The following is a 21,762-nucleotide window of genomic DNA, read 5'->3' on the forward strand; positions in this document are numbered from 1 at the left end:
CAGTGTCTGAAGTCCAGCGTTCATGTCCCGCTCTGCCCCCAGTGTCTGAAGTCCAGCGTTCATGTCCCGCTCTGCCCCCAGTGTCTGAAGTCCAGCGTTCATGTCCCGCTCTGCCCCCAGTGTCTGAAGTCCAGCGTTCATGTTCCGCTCTGCCCCCAGTGTCTGAAGTCCAGCGTTCTTTTTCTGCCTTGCCCTCTTTAAGATGTATCCTCTGACTTCCGTTTGCCACTGTTGCCAGCTGGTCATCGCTGCCTGTAAAGATGCCCAGGGAAGGAATCTGGGTCCCCTTCAAAGCTCCCACCGGCTGGGAGTGTCTGCTGCGGTTGAGACACCAGGCACGTCCCACCGGACACCAGGCCATCGTTTCCGCCTCGCCCCACTGGGGTGTGTGAAGCAGGAGCCAGGTCTGGTCTTCAGTCCCCGTGGAAATCTGAGGAACGTGTCACCACCTAGGTGACCGGGATCCAGGGTCAAGATTGAGGAGGCATGATCCTTGCCTGGAAACTGGGAGGCACCAGAGGCCTAGGGGAGCAGCTGGTGGGAGAGTCCACAGCAGACCGGAGAGCCAGGAGAATGAGAGACGGAGAGATGGACAGTTCATTCACTTAAAAGACATAAGCAACTCACGAGCCAGACACCATGTTAGAAACCGCACGGCGGTGAATCAGACGGTTTGTGCCTTCAGGGGCTTCCCTGTTTGTCATTTTGCTCTGTTTCACAGACTTTATCATTTTTTGTTTCAGGTAGAACGTTCAGCATTGCTTCTAATTCAGGTTTTATAAATGCCCTCACCTTATGTTTGTCCCATCTCAATAAATACAACCAAGGATGTAACAAGGCTGGGAGCTCACTTCTGACTCTTTTATTTTTTTTTGTATCTTTCCGAAGCTGGAAACGAGGAGAGACAGTCAGACAGACTCCCGCATGCGCCCGACCAGGATCCACCCGGCACGCCCACAGGGGCCACGCTCTGCCCACCAGGGGGTGATGCTCTGCCCCTCTGGGGCGTCGCTCTGCTGAGACCAGAGCCACTCCAGCGCCTGGGGCAGAGGCCAAGGAGCCATCCCCAGCGCCCGGGCCATCTTTGCTCCAATGGAGCCTCGGCTGCGGGAGGGGAAGAGAGAGACAGAGAGGAAGGAGAGGGAGGTGGAGAAGCAAATGGGCGCTTCTCCTATGCGCCCTGGCCGGGAATCGAACCCGGGTCCCCCACATGCCAGGCCGACGCTCTACCGCTGAGCCAACCGTCCAGGGCCACTTCTGACTCTTAAACCATGACATCAAATGCCACGGACAACGAAGGCGATCTACAGGTTTGTTTGTTTTTTTTTTGTTTTTTACAGAGACAGAGTCAGAGAGAGGAACAGACAGACAGGAACAGAGAGAGATGAGAAGCATCAATCATTAATTTTTCCTTGCAACACCTTAGTTGTTCATTGATTGCTTTCCCATATGTGCCTTGACTGTGGGGCTACAGCAGACCGAGTAACCCCTTGCTCGAGCCAGTGACCTTGGGTCCAAGCTGGTGAGCTTTGCTCAAACCAGATGAGCCCATGCTCAAGCTGGCGACCTCGGGGTCTTGAACCTGGGTCCTCCTCATCCTGGTCCGATGCTCTATCCACTGCACCACCGCCTGGTCAGGCCGATCTACAGGTTTGAGCAGGAGCAGGATGCTTTGGGCAGCATGGGTAACTGGACACGGCTAATACTTTTTTCTTTCACCAAAGGATTCTAGCAGCGGGCAGGTAAGGAGCTGGGGTTAGGTCACCTAGAGTAAAGCTGAGGACAGCTGCCAAGAGAGAACGTGTAGGGGCATGGGCAGGAGGAAGAGGATGGAGTGGGGAGGGTGCCCTGCGGTCAGGCGTGTCTTCAGATGTCGTAGGCTCCATGGGGGGCAGGGGGAGCTCATGGGAGAGGAAATAGAGTGATGGCACCCCCTGGGGTTCCCCAGGGCGGGCTGGGAAGCCTGGCTGTCCTGTCGTCCACTCCCCCAGCCACATGCTCCGCAGTCTTCACCCTAATCAATGTCGGCCTTTATGAGCACGAAGTTCTGGAGAGAAGACAAAAGGGGCAGACAAGGACGGTCACTGTCTAAGCTGCATAAGAGCTTCCTGGAAGGGACACAGGGCCAGGCAAGTTCTTGAATACAAACAACCAGGTCAGTGCCAAAACCAAGCCCTTCCACTTTTATAGAAGGAGGCCTTTATAAAACACGGTCCTTATCAGCTAGCAAATTATTTGGATATCCTAAACGCTGGTTCCTGGAAGACATCCACGAACTGCTTTCCTCCAGAATGTTTTCCTCCCAGGAGAACCACTCCCTTCTGGGTGCTGCCTGAGTTCACTCCCCTCTCGTAATTTCTGAGAACATAGTCCCGGGTTACTCTGGAGTGAGAACACATGAACAGTGAGGACATGGCACACTGGGACTTCCGGATTGATATCCCAGCGTGTCCTATGACTGTCCCGGCCCCCTGGCCCTAGTAGGTTTCTTCCACTTGCAGGCATGGCCAGTTTTTCTCCAGGATCATGCCTTGCTGCTGTGGGTGAGCAGTCTGGCCAGTGGCCCAGGGCGGGCTCACAGCACCAAGGACATTCTGGGTTTGTTCAGCTGGCCCCTCCTTCAACCAGGAGTGTGGCATCTAATCTGACCCTCTAGCCCATTCTTCCGTCCATGGCCGAAGGGCCTTGCACGCTGTAGAAGTTCAGTAAACGTTGGAACTGAATTACTGAGAACTGAGCCGTTTTACACAGAGCCCAGATTCCGGATAATCAAAACCTGCCATTTATACACCAAAATTCAAAACATTTTTTTTTTCTATGAACATTAGGTCTAGGATGTAAGTGGGAGTTAAAGACCCTCCCCTGGTATCCACCAAACCCTGAACCAGGCCCCCCCCCCCCCCCCCCAGTCTGTAAGGCTCCGCCCCCAGACGCCACCTCTCACCTACCTGGAGGATCTGGAGCTGCAAGCTGTTGAGGTAGGTGTCCCTCGGCAGAGGGAGCGGGAAGCCCTCCTTCAGTTTTGCTGGAAGAGAAACAGCAGAGAGATGGGCTGGACAGAAAAGAAAACACTGGGGAGCTGTGAACACAGACCGTTGCATTTGCAACTGGCCAACGAGAGCGGACCACCGAACCGTGGTAGGTTACTGGATTCGGGGCGGGTGTTTTAGGGGGTGCGGGGAGGCGCAGGGAAACGCAGCTTCTTTAGGAGCCGACAGCGTCTTAGGCTTCCGTTAGCCCTGCCCTCAATCGCCACCCGCAGCGTTTATATCCAGGGACTCATCCACGAGGACCGCCATCTCCTCCACCGTCCCTTTCCCGGTCAGTTTTGCTGCTCTGATCTCTTGGTTGTAAAAAGGCAGGTGGTGGAGCCTGTTGGAGAGAGTCCTGCTCTGGGAGGAGGGCTGCTGGCTTCACAGGCAGCCACTGTCCCAAGTGCGACCTCCATCACTGTCACCCAGCAAGTCAGTGACCTCACCTGGCTCAGGACCCACGGGTGTTAACTCCAGGTGTTCTCCAGCTGGAGTGCTCCTCCTCCCTGGGCCTCCCTGGGCCCAACGCCTTGTGCTTTGGGACTCAACTTAGCCCTCGCCTCCTGGACCGACGTCTAAGTCACATCTAGTGCATCCTCCCAGCTCCCACTGCTCCCCTGTGCTTCCTCCTATTGTGGCATTTATCAGACTTACACCTGTGCTTTCCCAGCACAATGCGAGCCCCACAAGGGCAGGGACCACAGATTGCCAGAACCCCCGGCCAGCACAGAAGACGGGCTCGACTTGTTGAACGAATGAACCTTAAATGCTACAGAAAGGGGAGAATCTACACGTGGCAGTCGACAGCAGCTGTTCTTACCATTGATAGAGGGGTACACGACGTAGGGTGCATAGTAATTGAAGATGGATTCCATCAACCCCACCTGGAACAGAAGGGCCAAGAGCAAAAGGGTCAAACAAGACACGAATGAAAACGGGTCCAAGGAAAGAACATCTGCCCCCACCTCTGGAAACATCAACATGTCATCCCATTTACAGAACAGAGGTTGACTATCTGACTATCAACCAACACAGAGAAACAGCTCCTTGTTCCCAGTCCCCCCAAAACTTAAATCTCTGAACTCCATTCTCCCTAAGTGCCTGCAAGCTTGTTTTAAGGCAAAACATCATCTGAACGGTCACGGGGCTACCCACTTGGTGTGACTGATTTAAACTTTTGTTGCAGAAATATTAGTGTGTTTGATTATAGGGCACTGCCCCAGATCCTGGTGGATTCATATGCCTGCCCCATAGCACCTTAAAAATTCTCTCAATTTTGAAACCCACCAGGGATTATGCACCTGGGCCACTGTATGACAATCAGAACATATATTGAGAGCTCACTATGTGCGACTATTTGTCAAAGTGTCTTACTGAATTCACTGCCCTCTTTTCTAACACGGCCCCCAGTTGGGGTAGATGCTAATCATTCCCAATTCACAGTCAAGGAAACTGAGGCTTAGAGAGGTGAACCCAAGGTCATACAGCTAGTAAGTGGCAGACCTGGTTGAAGAGCCCAGATCTATCTTCCTCCAAAGCTCATACTCTCAGTGGCCATGTCCTGTCACCCCTTTGCCCTCAGGCTGTGTCCTTCTTGGATGGTTAACTTTCAGACATGGTGACTCACTTCCTGTGAGACCCTAAGGCGTCTCTCTCTGGGACCTTGTCACCTTTGGAGCCCCACGATGCCTTGCTGGGACAAGACATCAAGAAATCCCGAGAGAGAACTCACATTGAAGAAACCGATGTGGGAGTGTTTCAGCTCCAATTCCAGCTTACTGTGTGGAAAAGAGAGAAGCATGCTCGGCCCAGGCCCCGGCGGGGACCCCAGCGGGGGGTGCAGCCCCTCCGGGCAGGGGCATTTCAGGGAATGAGCACCCAACGGTTCCTCTGCAAGACGGTGCTTGAGGCTTTAAGGCTTTAAGCATGCACTGTGATTTAAGAAGTGACATTTCAAAAAATAGTGTTAGGCCCTGGCCGGTTGGCTCAGTGGTAGAGCGTCGGCCTGGCGTGCAGGAGTCCTGGGTTCGATTCCCGGCCAGGGCACACAGGAGAAGTGCCCATCTGCTTCTCCACCCCTCCCCCTCTCCTTCCTCTCTGTCTCTCTCTTCCCCTCCCGCAGCAAGGCTCCACTGGAGCAAAGTTGGCCCGGGTGCTGAGGATGGCTCTGTGGCCTCTGCCTCAGGCGCTAGAATGGCTCTGGATGCAACAGAGCAATGCCCCAGATGGACAGAGCATCACCCCCTGGTGGGCGTGCCAGGTGGATCCCGGTCGAGCGCATGCGGGAGTCTGTCTGACTGCCTCCCCATTTCCAGCTTCGGAAAAATACAAAAATAAAATAGTGTTATCTGAGCATTTTTGATAACTTGAAAGGAGTTATGATGACATACATATTAACTGGAGAAAGTGGAATATAAAAAGTAAGGCACTGTGGGTTTCAAGTTATATATAAATGTACGTTAAAATAAAAGACTGGAAGTAAATGTAGAACTACTAAGAGTGATTGTCTCTATGGGGCAAGATTCTGGGTGATTTTTGTTTGTTTCTATTTTTGTCAACCTGCCTTTTGCAGAGGAGCACCGGATGAGAGAATGAACCAGCCGCAGTGGAGACCTCTGCTTCCCAGGGGCAGCTCCAGGCCTATCCGTGACCCAGACCAAGTGCTCTGACCACCCATCCCGCCACTCACCCATGGCCTCTTACCTTCCTGGGCTCAATGAGCCAAAGATCTTGCCAGAGCTCACACTGATGGTGGCGGAGATGTTGGTTCTCTGGAAAAGCAAAAGGATATCACCTAGATTCTCAGATGCCACGTAGACATCTTGTTGGTGGTTCCCAGTCCAGGAGACAAACCTCCAGACACAGAAACCACAGCCTGACGGGGGACTTATAGCCGAAAGGCAGCCACTCAGGGATTAGGGACTGAGGATGCAGGATGCTGGTGCCCTGTTGCTGACTTTAAGAAAGGTGGGCTGAGATTTCAGAGGTCTCCGTCTTAATGGAAGCATCAAGTAGGGGGATAAACCCAAACTAAAGACTCAAGAGGATTCAGATGGGGAGGCCATCTGCCTACAAGCATGACTGAGTCTGGGAGCAGACTACCAGAGGGAAGTTCGGAGTCCCTGAGCCCTTATCAGATTTCTGATTTGCAAATGTTTTCTCCCATTCTGTGGGTTGTCTTTTCACTTTCTTGAATGGTGGTGTCATTTGATGAACTCCAGTTTACCTATTTTGTTGCTTGTGCTTTTGAATTGATCTGAGAACGCTCTGCCTAACTCAAGTATGAAGATTTACTAACATATCTTCCCTAAGAGTTCTATAGTTCTAACTCTCACAGTGAGGTCCATGATCCATTCCGAGTTCGTTTTTGTGTATGGTGTAAGAGAGGGGCCCAGCCTCATTCTTCTGCATGTGGATACACAGTTGCCCCAGCACCGTCTCTTGAAGGTCTATTCTTCCACATTCAACTGTGTTGGACCCCTTGTTGAAAATCAATTGACTATCAGTATGGAGAGTGAATTCTGGGTTCTCAACTAACCCTATTCCATTGATCTAGATATCTGTCCGTGCACCAGTACCATTCTATCTTGGTTACATTTTGAAATAGGAAAGTATGAGTTATGCAACTTCCTTTTTCTTTTTCAAAATTGTTTTGGCTATTCCGGGTCCCTTGAACTTACACAGGAGTTTTGGAATCAGCTTGTTATCTGACAAAAAAAAAAAAAAAAAAAAAAAAAAAAAAAAAAAAAAAAAGCCAGCTGGGATGTTGAGAGGGACTATGTTGAATCTGTAAATCAATTTGGAGAGCATGGCTATTTTAAGAGTTCTTCAAATTTTAAACCTTCTTTAAAAAGATAATTTGATGACTTTCATTTATAACACTTTACATATGGTTATGCTTTTAGCAATTTTTTATAACAAACATAGCAGTGAGAAATCTAAAATCTTCCACTCAGCTGGAGTGAATGACTTTTAAGCTTCCTAGCGACTCTGATGGGATGCGCTTTGTCCTCAGAAAGCCTGACTGTGCAGACCAGAACTGCAAAGCCCGCGGATACCTCCGGGGAAATAGCGGCGTCCCGCATCTATCGGCTGTGTAGTCTCCCAGTCTTTCAGCTGAGGCAGGGGCTTACACCCATGGCAAGATGACCCTTGGCCGCCCCAGCCAGGATCAGACAGACTTACCGCCCTGAGTTGGAAAAGCGGGCTGCGGTCAGAGGCGTTGGGCAGGAGGGCGAAGGCCTCGATGTTCATCACCGGCATGAGGGTCACATTTCCAGGGGTGAAAGTCAGGAATGGAGCTGATTCAGGTGACAGCTCCAGCCCTACCTCCATATTGGGGTATAATCTGGCCAGCTGGAGAAAAAGGGCAGAGAGACTCAGGGGAGGGCAGGAGACAGACAGAGGGACCCTGCGCTGTACTGGGAAGGCTAGAGGGGTGCATTCTTAAGGCTCAAATCCCCAAGGGCCCGAAACCAGCAGTGGAAATGTCACTGAGGGAATTGTATTTTTCAGAACTCCTTTCCAATAGAAGGCTGTTGTAGTTGTTAGGGGCACTCTGATCATGTCTGAGAAGGGTGAGATGCCCCCATGGGCAGGTTCCAATAACAGTGGCTGGTCACCATACTTCCTTCAATGCTGGACAACTTGTGTTGACTAGTGTGCAACTTTGGGGTGGAGCTGAATGGCCTGGTTCAAGAGGAGGGAGTCTGAGTGCTCTTCTACCCTCTGTTTCTGTCTCCATTCAACTCTGCTCTACATAAATATCAAGCAGATATCAATTATTAGCCTAGCCCCAAATCATTAGCCTGCCCAACATGCCCCATTTTTTCCCAGGAAGGATCTTGTATATTTGTGCTGGGTGCTATTGTCTTCCATTGATCCAGCAACTCAGTGGGGCAGGCCTTAGTGTTGTCTCCATTTGACAAAAATGAGGAAACTGAGGCCCAACAAGATTGAGTGCCAAAGGCCCTGGCCAGTTGGCTCAGCAGTAGAGCGTCGGCCTGGCATGCGGGGGACTCGGGTTCGATTCCCGGCCAGGGCACATAGGAGAAGCGCCCATTTGCTTCTCCACCCCCCCTCCTTTCTCTCTGTCTCTCTCTTCCCCTCCCGCAGCCAAGGCTCCATTGGAGCAAAAGATGGCCCAGGCGCTGGGGATGGCTCCTTGGCCTCTGCCCCAGGCGCTAGAGTGGCTCTGGTCGCGGCAGAGCAACGCCCCGGAGGGGCAGAGCATCGCCCCCTGGTGGGCAGAGCGTCGTCCCCTAGTGGGCGTGCCGGGTGGATCCCGGTCGGGTGCATGCGGGAGTCTGTCTGACTGTCTCTCCCCGTTTCCAACTTCAGAAAAATACAAAAAAAAAAAAAAAAAAGATTGAGTGCCAAAGATAGAAAAGAGCAGACCCAGGATTCAGACACAGGCAATCGAATCCAGATCCTCCTTCTTTATGCCACAGGAGTCAGAGAATGATGGGATTTTTTTAAGCACACGCGCACGAGAGAGAGAGAAAGAGACAGACAGGAGAAAAGAGAGATGAGACGCATTGACTCATAATTGTGGCACCTTAGTTGTTCATTGGTTGCTTCTCATATGTGCCTTGGCCAGGGGGCTCAAGCTGAGCCAGTGACCCTTTGCTCAAGCCAGCGACCATGGGGTCTTGTCGGTGATCCCAGGCTCAAGCCAGCAACCCCGTGCTCAAGCTGGTGAGCCCGCACTCAAGCCAGATGAGTCCGCACTCAAGCTGGCAACCTCAGGGTTTCAAACCTGGGTCCTCAGTGTCCCAAGTTGACGCTCTATCCACTACGCCACCGCCTGGTCAGGCAATGATTGTAATTTCATATAAAAAATGAATCACTTTTTATCTTTTTTTTTTTTTTAGCGTTTGTTTGCTTTTTGTGTTTTGTTTTCACAAACCACTCTATTGGCCTCTAAAAATATGCCTCCAAAGCAGATGCGCAACTGACTGTGACTCCCGCAACAGCCCCTGGTACCAGCACGGAAGCGCAGGAACCTTCCCACGGGCCTCGGCTCCGGACCACAGGGGAGGGGGCGTGGCCTTCCTACTGAATCACTTTTATCTTTACACACTGTTCTAATAGGGAAGCTGCTTGGCTGGAGGAAGTCTGTGCAGAGCTCAAACACAATCGCCACATTTGCCCTCTTACCTGAGGGATCACGGCCCCTAATGATGTGGTGTGCATGTAAATTGGAAAGTCCAAGGGAAACTGCAGCAGAGGGAGTAGTAAGCTGCTTGAGAAGCAGGACATCATGGTGATGAAGGATGTGGCTTCTGAGGTCTGACAGCGTGGCTTCCGCCATTCTTCCGCGGAGTGATTGCCCATTAACGTTGTTAGGTTCCGTATCTGTGAAGTGGAAGTGATGAGAATGACCGCGCTTGCTCCGCAGAGTTTCGAGAACTAAATGAGATAGTACATGGAGAAAGCACCAAGGGCAGTGCCCGGAACCTACTAGGTACTTAATACAGGTCTGTTATTGTTACTGGTTATTTCTCAGGATGCTCCCTTAAAGGGCCAGTGAGAGCTGATCACCACCACGATCTAAGTTTAATGTGCTTCCAGATACGGCTTCTCCCAAACTCTGTTTCTCACCATCTCTTGTGGTGTCATTCTCTGCCCACTTCATGACTTGCTGACCTTTCAGCTTGGAGAACCCTGCCTACCTCTGTCCATAGCCCACCCCACCCTTTACCTGGGCAGGTCCTATAGTACTTATCGTACTGTGGGCTCGGGCGGAGCGCTGCTCAGACCTCCCTTCAAGGGGATCAGCGGTGAGGGGGGCAGCTGGCTGACAGCCCCCCCCCCCCCACAACCCACCCCCATCCCCACCACCACTGCCCCTCATCCGGGTCCCGCACCATTCAGGCCGAGGCCACGCTCTCCCGGACTGCTTCCAGCCCCTGCTGAGCGTGGCTGGGGTGGCAGAGCAGGAGACTGTTGTCAGATCACTGCAAGGACTCAAGGTGGCAGTATAAGCAAGAGACTAATCAGGAAAGGGCAGGACCCCGCCTCCCAACTTCTGTTTTCCTCTGTGGCATGGCACCTTTGAGGGCCAGCTGTATCAGGGAAGATGGGGCGGGGGGCTCATCTTATTGCCGAGAGATCTCTGAACAAAAGGCTCATGGACACAGGGAGAAGAGGTGGAGGAGAAGGGGAAGGGCCAGTCCTAGAAAAGCACTGAGCACAGAGACTGGAGAGAACTGTCTCCATGCCCTCCAGTAAGGGGGTCTCAGCAGAGGCACCTGACAGTGTCTTGGCTGAAAGTTTTTCCCTCTCCCCCTGTCCATAAGGAGACCTCTGAACAGACAGTCTAGTCTAGTGATACACGCTCCGGGTGGGGGCAGGGGCGGGGCGGGGCGGGGCGGGGTTTGAGTGCTTGACTGCAGCTCCGTCTAGGTACTGACAAGCACTGGCGGCGCTCCGGGTCTGGTCTGGCTCCCGCCTGCCAGGTAAAGCCTGCGTAATTGCCTGTGGTCAGGTCCGACAGATCACGCAGAAGATCTGGCCTGGAGCCCTCGCCTCACGCTTCTGCCTGATGTGCGTGGCCCTCCCCCTCCAACCAGCAAGCTTCGCTCTTGCCCCCATCAGCTTGGCTGAGACTTAGAGCTTGCTGCGCAGTAGCATTTTTACCTGATCTACCTGCCTTCCCGCTCCCTGCACCACTGTCGGTCCTGCATCGTAGTCCGTCCGAGGGCTCTCCTACCTCCTCCCCCCTCTGTAACCCTTCACGGGCGTTTCCCTCATAAAACTCTCACAAGTCTAACGCTGTCTTGACATTTCCTGCTCAGAGGACCTGGTATGACACAGCCGAGTCCGTCATATTTTTTAAAGTACTGCTAATAATAGCTCATGTGTTGTATGTCAGACACCGAGCTCTTTACAATCTCTCATAGACCCCAAAGGGCATGTGTGCACATATAGGGAAACTGAGGCACAGCCTGGTTTTGAACTCCCGTTCGCATTCTTCCCCCAGCTCCCTAGGGTGCCCACAGTCCCACCCAATGTTCTCTTCTGGGACCTCGAGCCTCCTCTATCCCCTACGCACGTGCTCATTTCGGATGGTGAAGTTCATGAGCCCCGCCTGGCGGTACACCTGGCTGGCAGTGTTGAAGACATACTGGGAGACTGCAATGTAGGCCATCCGGTCATGTTCCCAGGGCAGCTTGACGGACGGAGACCTAAAGGGAACTCGGAAGCGCTGCCTTAGGCCGAAGAATTTACCCTGGAGACAGAAGGACATAGCAGTCACCTTCCTACCAGAGAAGGTGTCAGACAGAGGCACCCAAAGCCTGCCTGGGGGACACCTCCTGTGCCCTGGGTTCCTCTCCAGAACGTGGACTCAAGGGTCCTGAAAGATCCCCTCTGGCCCCACAACGTCTGGGTCCTGACAGCTGCCTGAAATGTCTCTTTTGGTGGGGAGGCATGTCCTTCGTTCTCCCAGGTTCAGGGTGGAGGATGGGAGAGGGAGGGGAGGAGCCTACTCTGGGGGGTGGAGCTGATTTCCTGCCGCCCTCAGCTCCAAGGCCCTTTCCCACAGCCCCTTACCTTGAAGGGCGTGTCCAGGGCTCGGGAGGTCACCCGGGGGGCTCCCACTAAACTGTAGTCAATGCCAGCAATCTGGTCAATCGCCAAGGTGACTGTGAAATGGGAAAGAGGCAGCACTGTGAACAGGGTAGTTAAACACAGTTGTGCAAAGTTGTACCTTCCAGTTGCACAACTCCAGATGCTCCTCTCACAGGGACTGCAGCCTTTGGAGAATGGGAGTGGGCTGGGGGCTGGGGCATATCCATGCTGCCTTTAGTCACAGAGAGAGTGCTTCATTCCTCATTTGTTCATTCATTCATTCATTCATTCATTCAGTATTTATAGAGCAACCTGCTATACGCCAGGCACCATGCAAGGGGCTGATAAAACCGCTGAGTGAACTCACAAGTCCAGAGGAGGCAATGATCAAACACTCAAGGAAAAGATGTACAATTGCAAGTATGTTAGATGTGAGGTAGCAGAAGTCCATAGGATGATGCCAGCAATATAATGGGGGGGGGGGAAGTGGGAGGTGGCAAGCTGATTATTAGGGCAGGAAATCAGGGAAGTCTTCCCAGAGGAGGTGTTGCTTTGGCTGAGATCTGGAGGATGAGCAGGGGCTGGCAGGGGAAGGAGGGTAAGTGTGCGGTAGGGGCACTGGCCGAGAGCATAACCTGTGCAAAGATCGTGTACTGTTATGGAGCACTGTATAGTAGAGAGACTAACAGGGACCAGAGTGGCTGGCTGAGTCGGGGAGGGGACCAGCATAAAGCTGGGGACAGCGGTGTGAAGGTCTGGCCCAGACCATGCAGGGCCTTGCCTCCCACAGCTGGGCTCAGTATTCTGAGAGTCAAAGATGTCTCTGAGAGATATCAAGAAGAGGGGAGACCTAACGTGTGATTATAAAAGGTCCCTGTGGCAGCCAGAAGGTCAAGGCTAGAAGGGCTCCCAGCCCTGCACAGGGAGCTCAGAGTACCTTTGTTTTAGTTTTAGTTTTCTTTGTTGAGGGAGAGGGAGAGAGAGAGAGAGAGAGAGAGAGAGAGAGAGAGAGGAGAGAGAGACAGGGACAGACAGGAATGAAGAGAGGTGAGAAGCATCAATTCTTCATTGTGATACCTTAGTTGTTCATTGATTGCTTTATTATATGTGCCTTGACTAGGGGGCTCCAGCTGAGCCAGTGACCTTGGGCTTCAAGTCAGCGAACTTGGGCTGAAGCCAGTGACCATGGGACCACATGTATGATCTTACGCCCAAGCCAGCAACCCTGCACTCAAACCAGATGAGCCCGCGCTCAAGCTGGAGACCTCGGGTTTGAACACAGGTCCTCCGCATCCCAGCCCAATGCTCTATCCACTGCACCACTGCCTGGTTAGGCAGAGAACCTTTGTTTTGTAAAACAGCCAATACAGAGCCAACACATCATTCTCCCATGTATTCCTAGTTTTCTGCTCACCTTGGGCTCCCAGCGGGTTTCTGAGTCACCACCCTCGATCGCCCTACTCCCTCACCTCCAGAGAACAAACTCCCCAAGGCGGTGGTCACCCCAAATCTAACCCCGTGGGATGGAGAGATACTAAGTGGGGAAAAGCCTCCCAGGGGTACTGGCTGCCAGGGCATCTGATGGCACCCAGAGAAGTGAGGGTGGCTCCACACCTGGCAGAGTCCGGAGGTAGGGCTCCAGGTGTGAGGTTGTTGAGCTCCTGACCATTTCGCAGATCTGCGGGAAGTGGGTGAGAAAGACAGGTGAGTTCTCCCCCGACCCCATTTTAGGAATGTATACTACATCCCCGCCTTATAGGTGGGGACGGAGGGGCCTCGGGAGAGGATGGTGAAAAGGAAGAAGAGATCACTCTTCCCGCCAACACTTGGCAACACTTGGTCACTGCCCCATTTCACACAGGTGGGCCCGACTTCAGTTCACAGACTTTTCTGGAACCCACATTACAAGTGCATGGTGGTCACGTCAGCACTGCCCTAGGGTCTGCTACAGTTGTCCTCTGGTGGCCAAGTGGCAAGAAGTTCAGTACATAAATACATTAGCGAGCAGAGGGACAAAGCAGAAGAGCTTCTAGGCGCAAGAGCTCTTGAATCAGAGGTCACGTCAGCACTGCCCTAGGGTCTGCTACAGTTGTCCTCTGGTGGCCAAGTGGCAAGAAGTTCAGTACATAAATACATTAGCGAGCAGAGGGACAAAGCAGAAGAGCTTCTAGGCGCAAGAGCTCTTGAATCAGAGGCTTCGCCACCCGCCCCTTTGCCTCCCTTTCCTACTGGGGTTTCTGTCCCTGGCAGAATCTGCCCAGGAACATGGTGCCTGGTCTGCAGGCAGTACTAACTATGGCCACCAGAGGGCTCCAAAACAAAGCCAGAAGGAGGGTTCACCAATTAATTCCTTTGTAAACCAAGGATTACCGTTTGGGAAATGCCAGGCTCTTTTAGTCTTGAGATATCCTAACTTCAGCTATTCCAACACCGTCACTGACACTCCAGGGCGTGTGCCATTTTGCCCAAAGATACACAAAGGGTAAATGTGAGAGGTTCCTCTTTGCCTCCAAGACCAAGCCTCTTTCCAGGGGGAGAAATACTAAGGGCCTATCTATCCCAGTACTGTTCTCAATATGATGCCTTTTTGGGAGGAGTGAGTCTTATTTAAGAAACATTTTCCTATCCTCTCAAAGTGAGAATGATATTCTAGGTTTTCTCTTAAAAAGTATTTTTTTCCAAGTGAGAAGAGGGGAGATAGACAAACATGTGCACCAACCAGGATCCACCTGGTAACCCCTGTCTGGGGCTAATGTTCTAACCATCTGGGGCCATGCTGGCAACTGAACTATTTTTAGTGCCTGAGGTGGAGGCTCCATGGAGCCATTCTCAGTGCCCACGGTTGATGCACTTGAGCCAATCGAGCCATGGCTGTAGGAGAGGAAGAGAGAAAGAGAGAAGGGGAAGGGGGAGAGGTATAGAAGCAGACGGTCACTTCTCCTTTGTGCTCTGACTGGGAATCGAACTTGGGACATCCACATACCGGGCCAACACTCTACCACTGAGCCAACCAGTCAGGGCCCTAAAAAGTTTTAGACTTGTTTTGGCATTGAAATCCTTAAACCTCCGCAAGTCGATTTTTGTGTATAGGGTGAGGGAGGGATCCAAGGTCACTTCTCCATCTCTCTCTAAACACTGTCAGTTTCAAATGCTAATTTACACGTGTGATCCTCCAGACTGGGGAAAGCCTTGGCCTTTGCACCGCCAAAGAGGAAGGTTTTTGCCAGGCAAATTCAAATGGCAACCTACTTAAGCGACAAGGCTGCTTCCAAATATCAACTATGCACCTGTCAGTGATCCTGCACCACAAATCAGCCTATCCTTTATTTACCTTTTGTGTCAAGATATTCTTTAACTTGCTTTCAATTGTTGCACGGAAGAGATTCAGGAGCCAGCTGGAGAAGAGAGGAAAGAGGGTCAAGACTCATTTTATGATGAACTGAGACTCCCAAGAGGAGGGCTACCTTTGGACTTGACCTTTCCTATGTTATCCCAAGAAGGGCCACAGCCAGGTGAATTCAATCCAAGGGTAGGTGACCCTTGGATGCTGACATACCCTTACCTTTCAAATTGGCACAAAGCTAAATTTTTGACAGTTTGTGAGTTGGCAATAGTGGGAGGAAACAGACACTTTTATACCTTGGGAGGCACAGGTAGGAAGAGGAGAAGTTGGGGTATTTACACCCACACTCCTTCCTGCCTGCTGGACCACTAGACTCCTGTCCCAAAGCCCTTCTCCAAGGTTCCAGGCCTCTCCGGGCTCTGGTAACACCCTTCCCTTCCCTTCAACTCTAGGGAAGCCTCCTGCTTTTGCTAGTCTCCAGTGAATATGTTCTTTATTAGATTCTTATTTATTTATTTTTTTTTTTCTGAAGCTGGAAACGGGGAGGCAGTCAGACTCCCGCATGCGCCCGACTGGCATCCACCCGGCACGCCCACCAGGGGGCGATGCTCTGCCCATCTGGGGCATTGCTCTGTTGCGACCAGAGCCACTCTAGCGCCTGAGGCAGAGGCCATGGAGCCATCCCCAGCGCCAGGGCCATCTCTGTTCCAATGGAGCCTTGGTGCGGGAGGGGAAGAGAAAGACAGAGAGGAAGGAGAGGGGGAGGGGTGGAGAAGCAGATGGGCGCTTCTCCTGTGTGCCCTGGCCGGGAATCGAACCCGGGACTCCTGCACGCCAGGCCGAGGCTTTACCACTGAGCCAACCGGCCAGGGCCATGTATTAGATTCTTATCAGGTAAGGCTTTTGAGTTGCCCTCTGTTTCCTGCCAGGATCTGACTGATGCAGGGTCCACCGAAACAGAGTGGGAAGGCAGTCGCCCTGGAGACGGCTGCCATTCATTCGAAATTCACTGAGCGTCTGCTCCAGGTAAGTGGCTTTAGGATGCTGGATTGCCATTAAAGGCAGCCTTGCTCGGGGGTAAGCAAACTTTTTCTTAAAGGGCCCCATAGTAAGTATCTTTGGCATTGCAGGCTATATGGTCTCTGTGGCAACTATTCAACTCTGCTGACGTAGCGCTAAGGCAGCCGTAGACATGAATATAGTCGTGTTCCAATGACCTTTTATTTACAAAAAACAGGTGGCCTTCTGGATTGGGCCCACAGGCTTTTAGTTCACTGACCTCTGATCTTGGTAAGTCTCAAATCTTGCTCTCAGATCTGCCCCATCAGAGACATCCCCTGCATGCTGAAGCACTTCTGACAACTTCCAGCAAGTGTGCAGGGTGACTTACCTTAGCTGTCCCGAGATGTCGATGCTGACATGGCCGATGGCGTTGCTGCAGTGGGCCACAGAGGCAGTGGGTCGTCCAGACTGGTCCTTGCCCAAGGTCAGAGAAATCGAGATGGAAATGCCATCCACACTCAGAACAAAAGTACCCTCTAAGGTGCTGGTTGGGAGACATGAGAACCAAATGGTGAACAATCAGTCACCTCCACAAAGCGGAGCCAGAAGGCCACAGATCCAGGTTTATCTTTCAGTTCCCCATTAACAAGCTTTGTATCCTGTCTGAGCCTCGGTGACCTAAGAACGAAAAGGCCTTTCAAGGCAAGAGGCAACAAGCATTTTTTAAAAAATACTTTATTTATTGGTTTTACAGAGACAGGAGAGAAAGGGGAGCATGGAATGGGAAGTATCAACTCATCGTTGCTTCATGTTAGTTGTTCATTGCTTGCTTGTTGGATGTGCCTTGACCAGGGAAGCCCAGGGTTTCAAACCGGCAACCTTGGCATTCCAGGCCGAAGGTTTATCCGCTGCGCCACCACAGGCCTGGCTAACAAGCATTTATTTGAGATCAGTAGCGATAATTATTCAGGAAGCATTGATAATGCAGAAGGCCAAATAATGTTTCAATTAGCAGACAAAGCCTTATCAGATGGTGATGCAGTGAATAGAGCATTGGCCTGGGACGCTGAGGACCCAGGTTTGAAACCCTGAGGTCACCAGCTTGAGCACAGGGTCACCGGCTTGAGCGTGGGATCATAGACATGACCTTATGGTTGCTGGCTTGAGCCCAAAGTCACTGGCTTGAAGCCCAAGGTCACTGGGTTGAGCAAGGGGTCAGTGGCTCAGTGGAAGCCCCCCACTCCTGTGTCAAGGCACATATGAGAAAGCAATCAATGAACAACTAAGGTGTCACAATGAAGAATTGATGCCTCTCATCTTTCTCCCTTCCTGTCTGTCTGTCCCTGTCTGTCTGTCTCTCCTTCTCTCTCTCTCTCTCTCAATTAATGAATGAATGAATTAATTAATGAAATCAGCAAAGACAATGGGTATTTATGAGTAAGGGAAGAGGAACAATGACTTCAAAAGAAGGAAAGTATTTTTACTGGTGAAGATATAACATACTGACATTAATTCTAAATAACATTTAAAATTTTCAGTCCAGGAGTCATCAGATGGGTAGCCACAATATCTGTTTTCTTCTTACCTTTGCAAACAGTTCTCTGGGGCCCAAGGTTGCTGCAGATTATTTTGCCCTGCTTTACCATCCCAAAGGTTTGGGACAGGGCGTGCAAGGCAGTCTTCCGGCATGGCAACTCTGGCTCTATTTTCAAGCAGTTCCATTTATATTATTTGGACAGTCTCAACGTCTCATTAACTAAAATAGCCGGCATTTACTGAGGATTTTGTATGTGCCACGCACAGTGCAAATACCTTACATCTGCTATTTTACTGAATCCACAACTGCGTCTGGGGTGGGTTATTATAAACCCCGTTTTATAGATAATGAAACTGAGGCTTAGAGATAGATCTGGATCCTCTACAGATTGGACACTTAAGAATCCAGAAATAGAAGTCTGGGGTGCGAGGACACGCCCCGGAGCAGAGCTGAGAGACATTTCAACACAAGCACTACTTACATCAGGGGTCCCCAAACTTTTTACACAGGGGGCCAGTTCACTGTCCCTCAGACTGTTGGAGGGCCGGACTATAAAAAAAAACTATGAATAAATCCCTATGCACACTGCACATATCTTATTTTAAAGTAAAAAACAAAACAAAACAAAACAAAAAAAAAACGGGAACAAATACAATATTTAAAATAAAGACCAAGTAAATTTAAATCAACAAACTGACCAGTATTTCAATGGGAACTATGCTCCTCTCACTGACCACCAATGAAAGAGGTGCCCCTTCCGGAAGTACGGCGGGGGCTGGATAAATGGCCTCAGGGGGCCGTATGTGGCCCGCGGGCCGTAGTTTTGGGACCCCTGACTTACATGAAACCCTTTTCCACCTTCCAGTTCCCGCTGACAGACATGTAGTTATTGGACAGGGAGGCTGTGACACCCTGGCTGGGGCGCAGATGCAGATCGGAGTTCCGGAGTTGGAAGGAACGGATTCTCAGGCTAGGGAAGGAAGGCAGACATGACACCGAGAAAAATGAGGGGCACATCAGTCCCCTGATCGAGTCCCCGGAGTCCCTTCCAGGCTTTCACAGTCTCTTTCGGACTTATCAACTTACGCCACAAAGGACAACCAGATCATGGCAGTTACGTCCTTCAAGGTCTGCGCGGGCTTTCCTCCTCTGGGAAGCCTTCCCCAGCCTTCAAGACCACAGACCTTCCTCTCTTGTATGACCCCACCCACTAGGGGCTCCTGACTGTCTTGCACACTCGACCCTCACCACCTCGAAGACCCCGGGAGCTGGCTTCTCACTGGGCGTCCTGTCTCCAGAGCTGGTGCAAGAGGCAGCTTTCTCTCTCTGCTCCCCACACCTCCAATACAACTAAGAGCTCGCAATTTAGATCCGAAGTCACCTGCTGCTGATCTGTGGGTCACACATGAGATCGATATGCTACAGACATGCTTTTCCTCGTGTTCTTGAAAACGTGAATCTGTTGCCAATGTTTTAAAATGAGGACATTTCATTGTAAAAATGTGAAGAAAAAAAACACTAGAATTCTGGCTTCCCTTGAAAAAGTCAAAAGGCAACGTTCTTATTTTCTTAGAGCATCAATCAATGACAGGGAGTAGAAGCTGCCCCCTTTAAATGGGGCAGATGCCCTCCAGGAAAACATCACACTGGTCGTGTATCTATTTGCTTTCAGGTACATTCCATTTTGTTTCTCTTGCTCTGACCTATTTGGAGGGTACTGACCTCTGAAAACTACATTTCCCAGGACCCTTTGCAACTGGCTGCTAGTTAGGATTGGTCAATGGGAAGCACTGTGGGGAGATGAGTGGATAGGAAAAGGGGGAGATTCCGGGTATTTGTTCTTTCTCAGTCTGCCTAGAACAGGGATCAGGAAACTTTTTGGCTGAGAGAGCCATGAACGCCACATATTTTAAAATGTAATTTCATGAGAGCCATACAAAGACCCGTGTATGTTACACATTATCCAATAAAAATTTGGTGTTGTCCTGGAGGACAGCTGTGATTGGCTCCAGCCACCCACAACCATGAACATGAGCGGTAAGAAATGAATGGATTGTAATACATGAGAATGTTTTATATTTTTAACGTTATTATTATTTATTATTATTATTATTATTTTTTTTTTTTGTTAAAGATTTGTCTGTGAGCCAGATGCAGCCATCAAAAGAGCCACACCTGGCTCGTGAGCCATAGGTTCCTGACCCCTGGCCTAGAAGTTGTCTTTAGCAGTGCAAATAAAATCTGAGTAGGTTCCAGAGAGACTCTAAGTCTTTGATTACTGCCCCCTAACAGGCTCTGGAGGAAGGGATGGTATGTCTCAGGCAGGTCCCTAATCTGGGCAATCAGGAGAGTGCCAGGGATCCCTGGTAGAGCAGAAGTCCAGGGCTACTCTCTGCAGGACTGACCTATGGCTGGTGAATGGTTTCTGAGGGTTTCCCTCCCATCCTGATGATTAGCACCTTCCAGAGGCCCCACAGGAGCTGGCTATGGTCCCTTTGCTCTTAGTCCAAGTGCTGAGCCCATGTTTCTTTCCTTTTCCCATGACCATAGCCCCCCCCCCCCCCCCCGTCTCCCTCCTCCACTGCCTCTGTGGTAACAAATGGAGCTCTCACCTCCTACACTCATATCTCACGCTTCCCATCCAACCGGCTTTGAAGCTTCCTGATAAATCAGGCAAGTTGACATTGGACAGCTCCTTCTTCAGCGTGGCCATTCCGTATTGGCGGGCTGGAGGCAAACAGAGGGAGTTAGCTCATTCAGTGGGAGGCAGCAAAGCCTAACAGTGGAGTGGTCAGGCTTTGGAATCGCAAGGACTGAGGTTGAATGAAGGATTTGCCACTTACTGTTGGTGTAATCCCAAGAAAGTCCCTTAAATTCCCTGAGCCTCAGTTCCCCACATGGAAATGGTAATAATGATAATACCAACCTGAGCCTGAGAATTAAATTAGATCATAAACTCAAAGTGACAGGTAAATAGCAATCATTGTTTTTTATTCATTCAACCAGATCGTGGAAGCAGTGGAACTTTTGAAGAATCATTTCCTGCAGTGGGTCAAAACTTAGGGTTCTTCACTATTGCTTGGGCTATATGTCAACAATGCATATCCCCAGGCCCAACTTCAGTCAATCTTGGGTGGATCTCCAGAATTGTGTCCTAGCAATTCTAATGTGTATGTGGTGGTGGGGGGGGGGGAGGTGTCAATAGACCATGCTGGTAAAAATGCTAATCTAGTCCTATACTTAACATCTGATAACTCAAGATGAGGAAACTGAAGTCCAGAGTTTTTCTTTCTTTCTTTCTTTCTTTCTTTCTTTCTTTCTTTCTTTCTTTCTTTCTTTCTTTCTTTCTTTCTTTCTTTCTTCCTTCCTTCCTTCCTTCCTTCCTTCCTTCCTTCCTTCCTTCCTTCCTTCTTTCTTTCTTTCTTTCTTTCTTTCTTTCTTTCTTTCTTTCTTTCTTTCTTTCTTTCTTTCTATAGCTTATTCTTTAATCAAACAGGGCTTTTTTTTTTTTTTTTGACAGAGACAGAGTGTCAAAGAGAGGGATAAATAAGGACAGATAGACAGGAAGGAGAGAGATGGGAAGTATCAATTCTTCGTTTCGGCTCCTTAGTTGTTCAAGGATTGCTTTCTCATATGTGCCTTGACCAGGGGGCTCCAGCAGAGTAAGCAACCCCTGGCTCAAGCCAATGACCTTTAGGGTCAAGCCAGCGACCATGGAATCATGTCTATGATCCCACACTCAAGCCAGCGACCCTGTGCTCAAGCTGGTGAGCCCGCATTCAAGCCAGATGAGCCCGCGCTCAAGCCAGCAACCTCGGGGTTTTGAACCTGGGTCCTCTGGGTCCCAGTCCGATGCTTTATCCATTGTACTACTGCCTGGTCAGGCTGAAGTCCAAAGGTTTCTAAGCCAAGCAGGGACACAACCCAAATCTGATTTTTTTTTTATCCTGGTTACACCACTTTGGTGAGCAATAGTGAGCATCAGAGGAATAAAACCCACTTACCATATTCCAGACCTTTTCTGGTGATCCTAGCCACAAACCCAGGGTTAGGAACCCCTTCTCCAAGACTGGAGACCTCTGCCAGCAGCAGCAGGACCACTACCACACAGCATGGTCTGGCCATCATCTTGTCCTCAGCTCCTTCCTGGGCAGAGGTTGGTCAGAGTCTCTTTGTGGGAACTTCCCTTCTTGAAGGTTACAGCAGAAGCTGAGGTGCTTATAAAGCCAGGCTCAGATGAGGAACTGAGCCAGCCAGGAATGAGGGCGGGGAAG

The 21,762-nt window shown here is 50.7% G+C and overlaps 1 protein-coding gene across 1 annotated transcript; it reads right to left on the minus strand.

The window, feature by feature from the left end:
- Positions 1-1,949: 1,949 nt before the first annotated feature.
- On the minus strand, positions 1,950-21,616 carry LOC136406209 (lipopolysaccharide-binding protein-like). Its single transcript, XM_066386115.1, has 14 exons — positions 21,493-21,616; positions 20,101-20,215; positions 18,330-18,458; positions 16,340-16,495; positions 14,938-15,001; positions 13,221-13,284; positions 11,589-11,680; positions 11,089-11,265; positions 7,218-7,388; positions 5,736-5,803; positions 4,765-4,810; positions 3,853-3,916; positions 2,949-3,025; positions 1,950-2,047 (listed from the first exon to the last, which is right to left on the minus strand). The coding sequence occupies exons 1-14, from the start codon at positions 21,614-21,616 to the stop codon at positions 2,015-2,017; spliced, it is 1,380 nt and encodes a 459-aa protein (XP_066242212.1). The 3' UTR covers positions 1,950-2,014.
- Between the last annotated feature and the right edge of the window lie 146 nt (positions 21,617-21,762).

The sequence above is a fragment of the Saccopteryx leptura genome, chromosome 5 (genome assembly GCF_036850995.1).
Source record: "Saccopteryx leptura isolate mSacLep1 chromosome 5, mSacLep1_pri_phased_curated, whole genome shotgun sequence".
NCBI classification, from domain to species: Eukaryota; Metazoa; Chordata; class Mammalia; order Chiroptera; family Emballonuridae; genus Saccopteryx; species Saccopteryx leptura.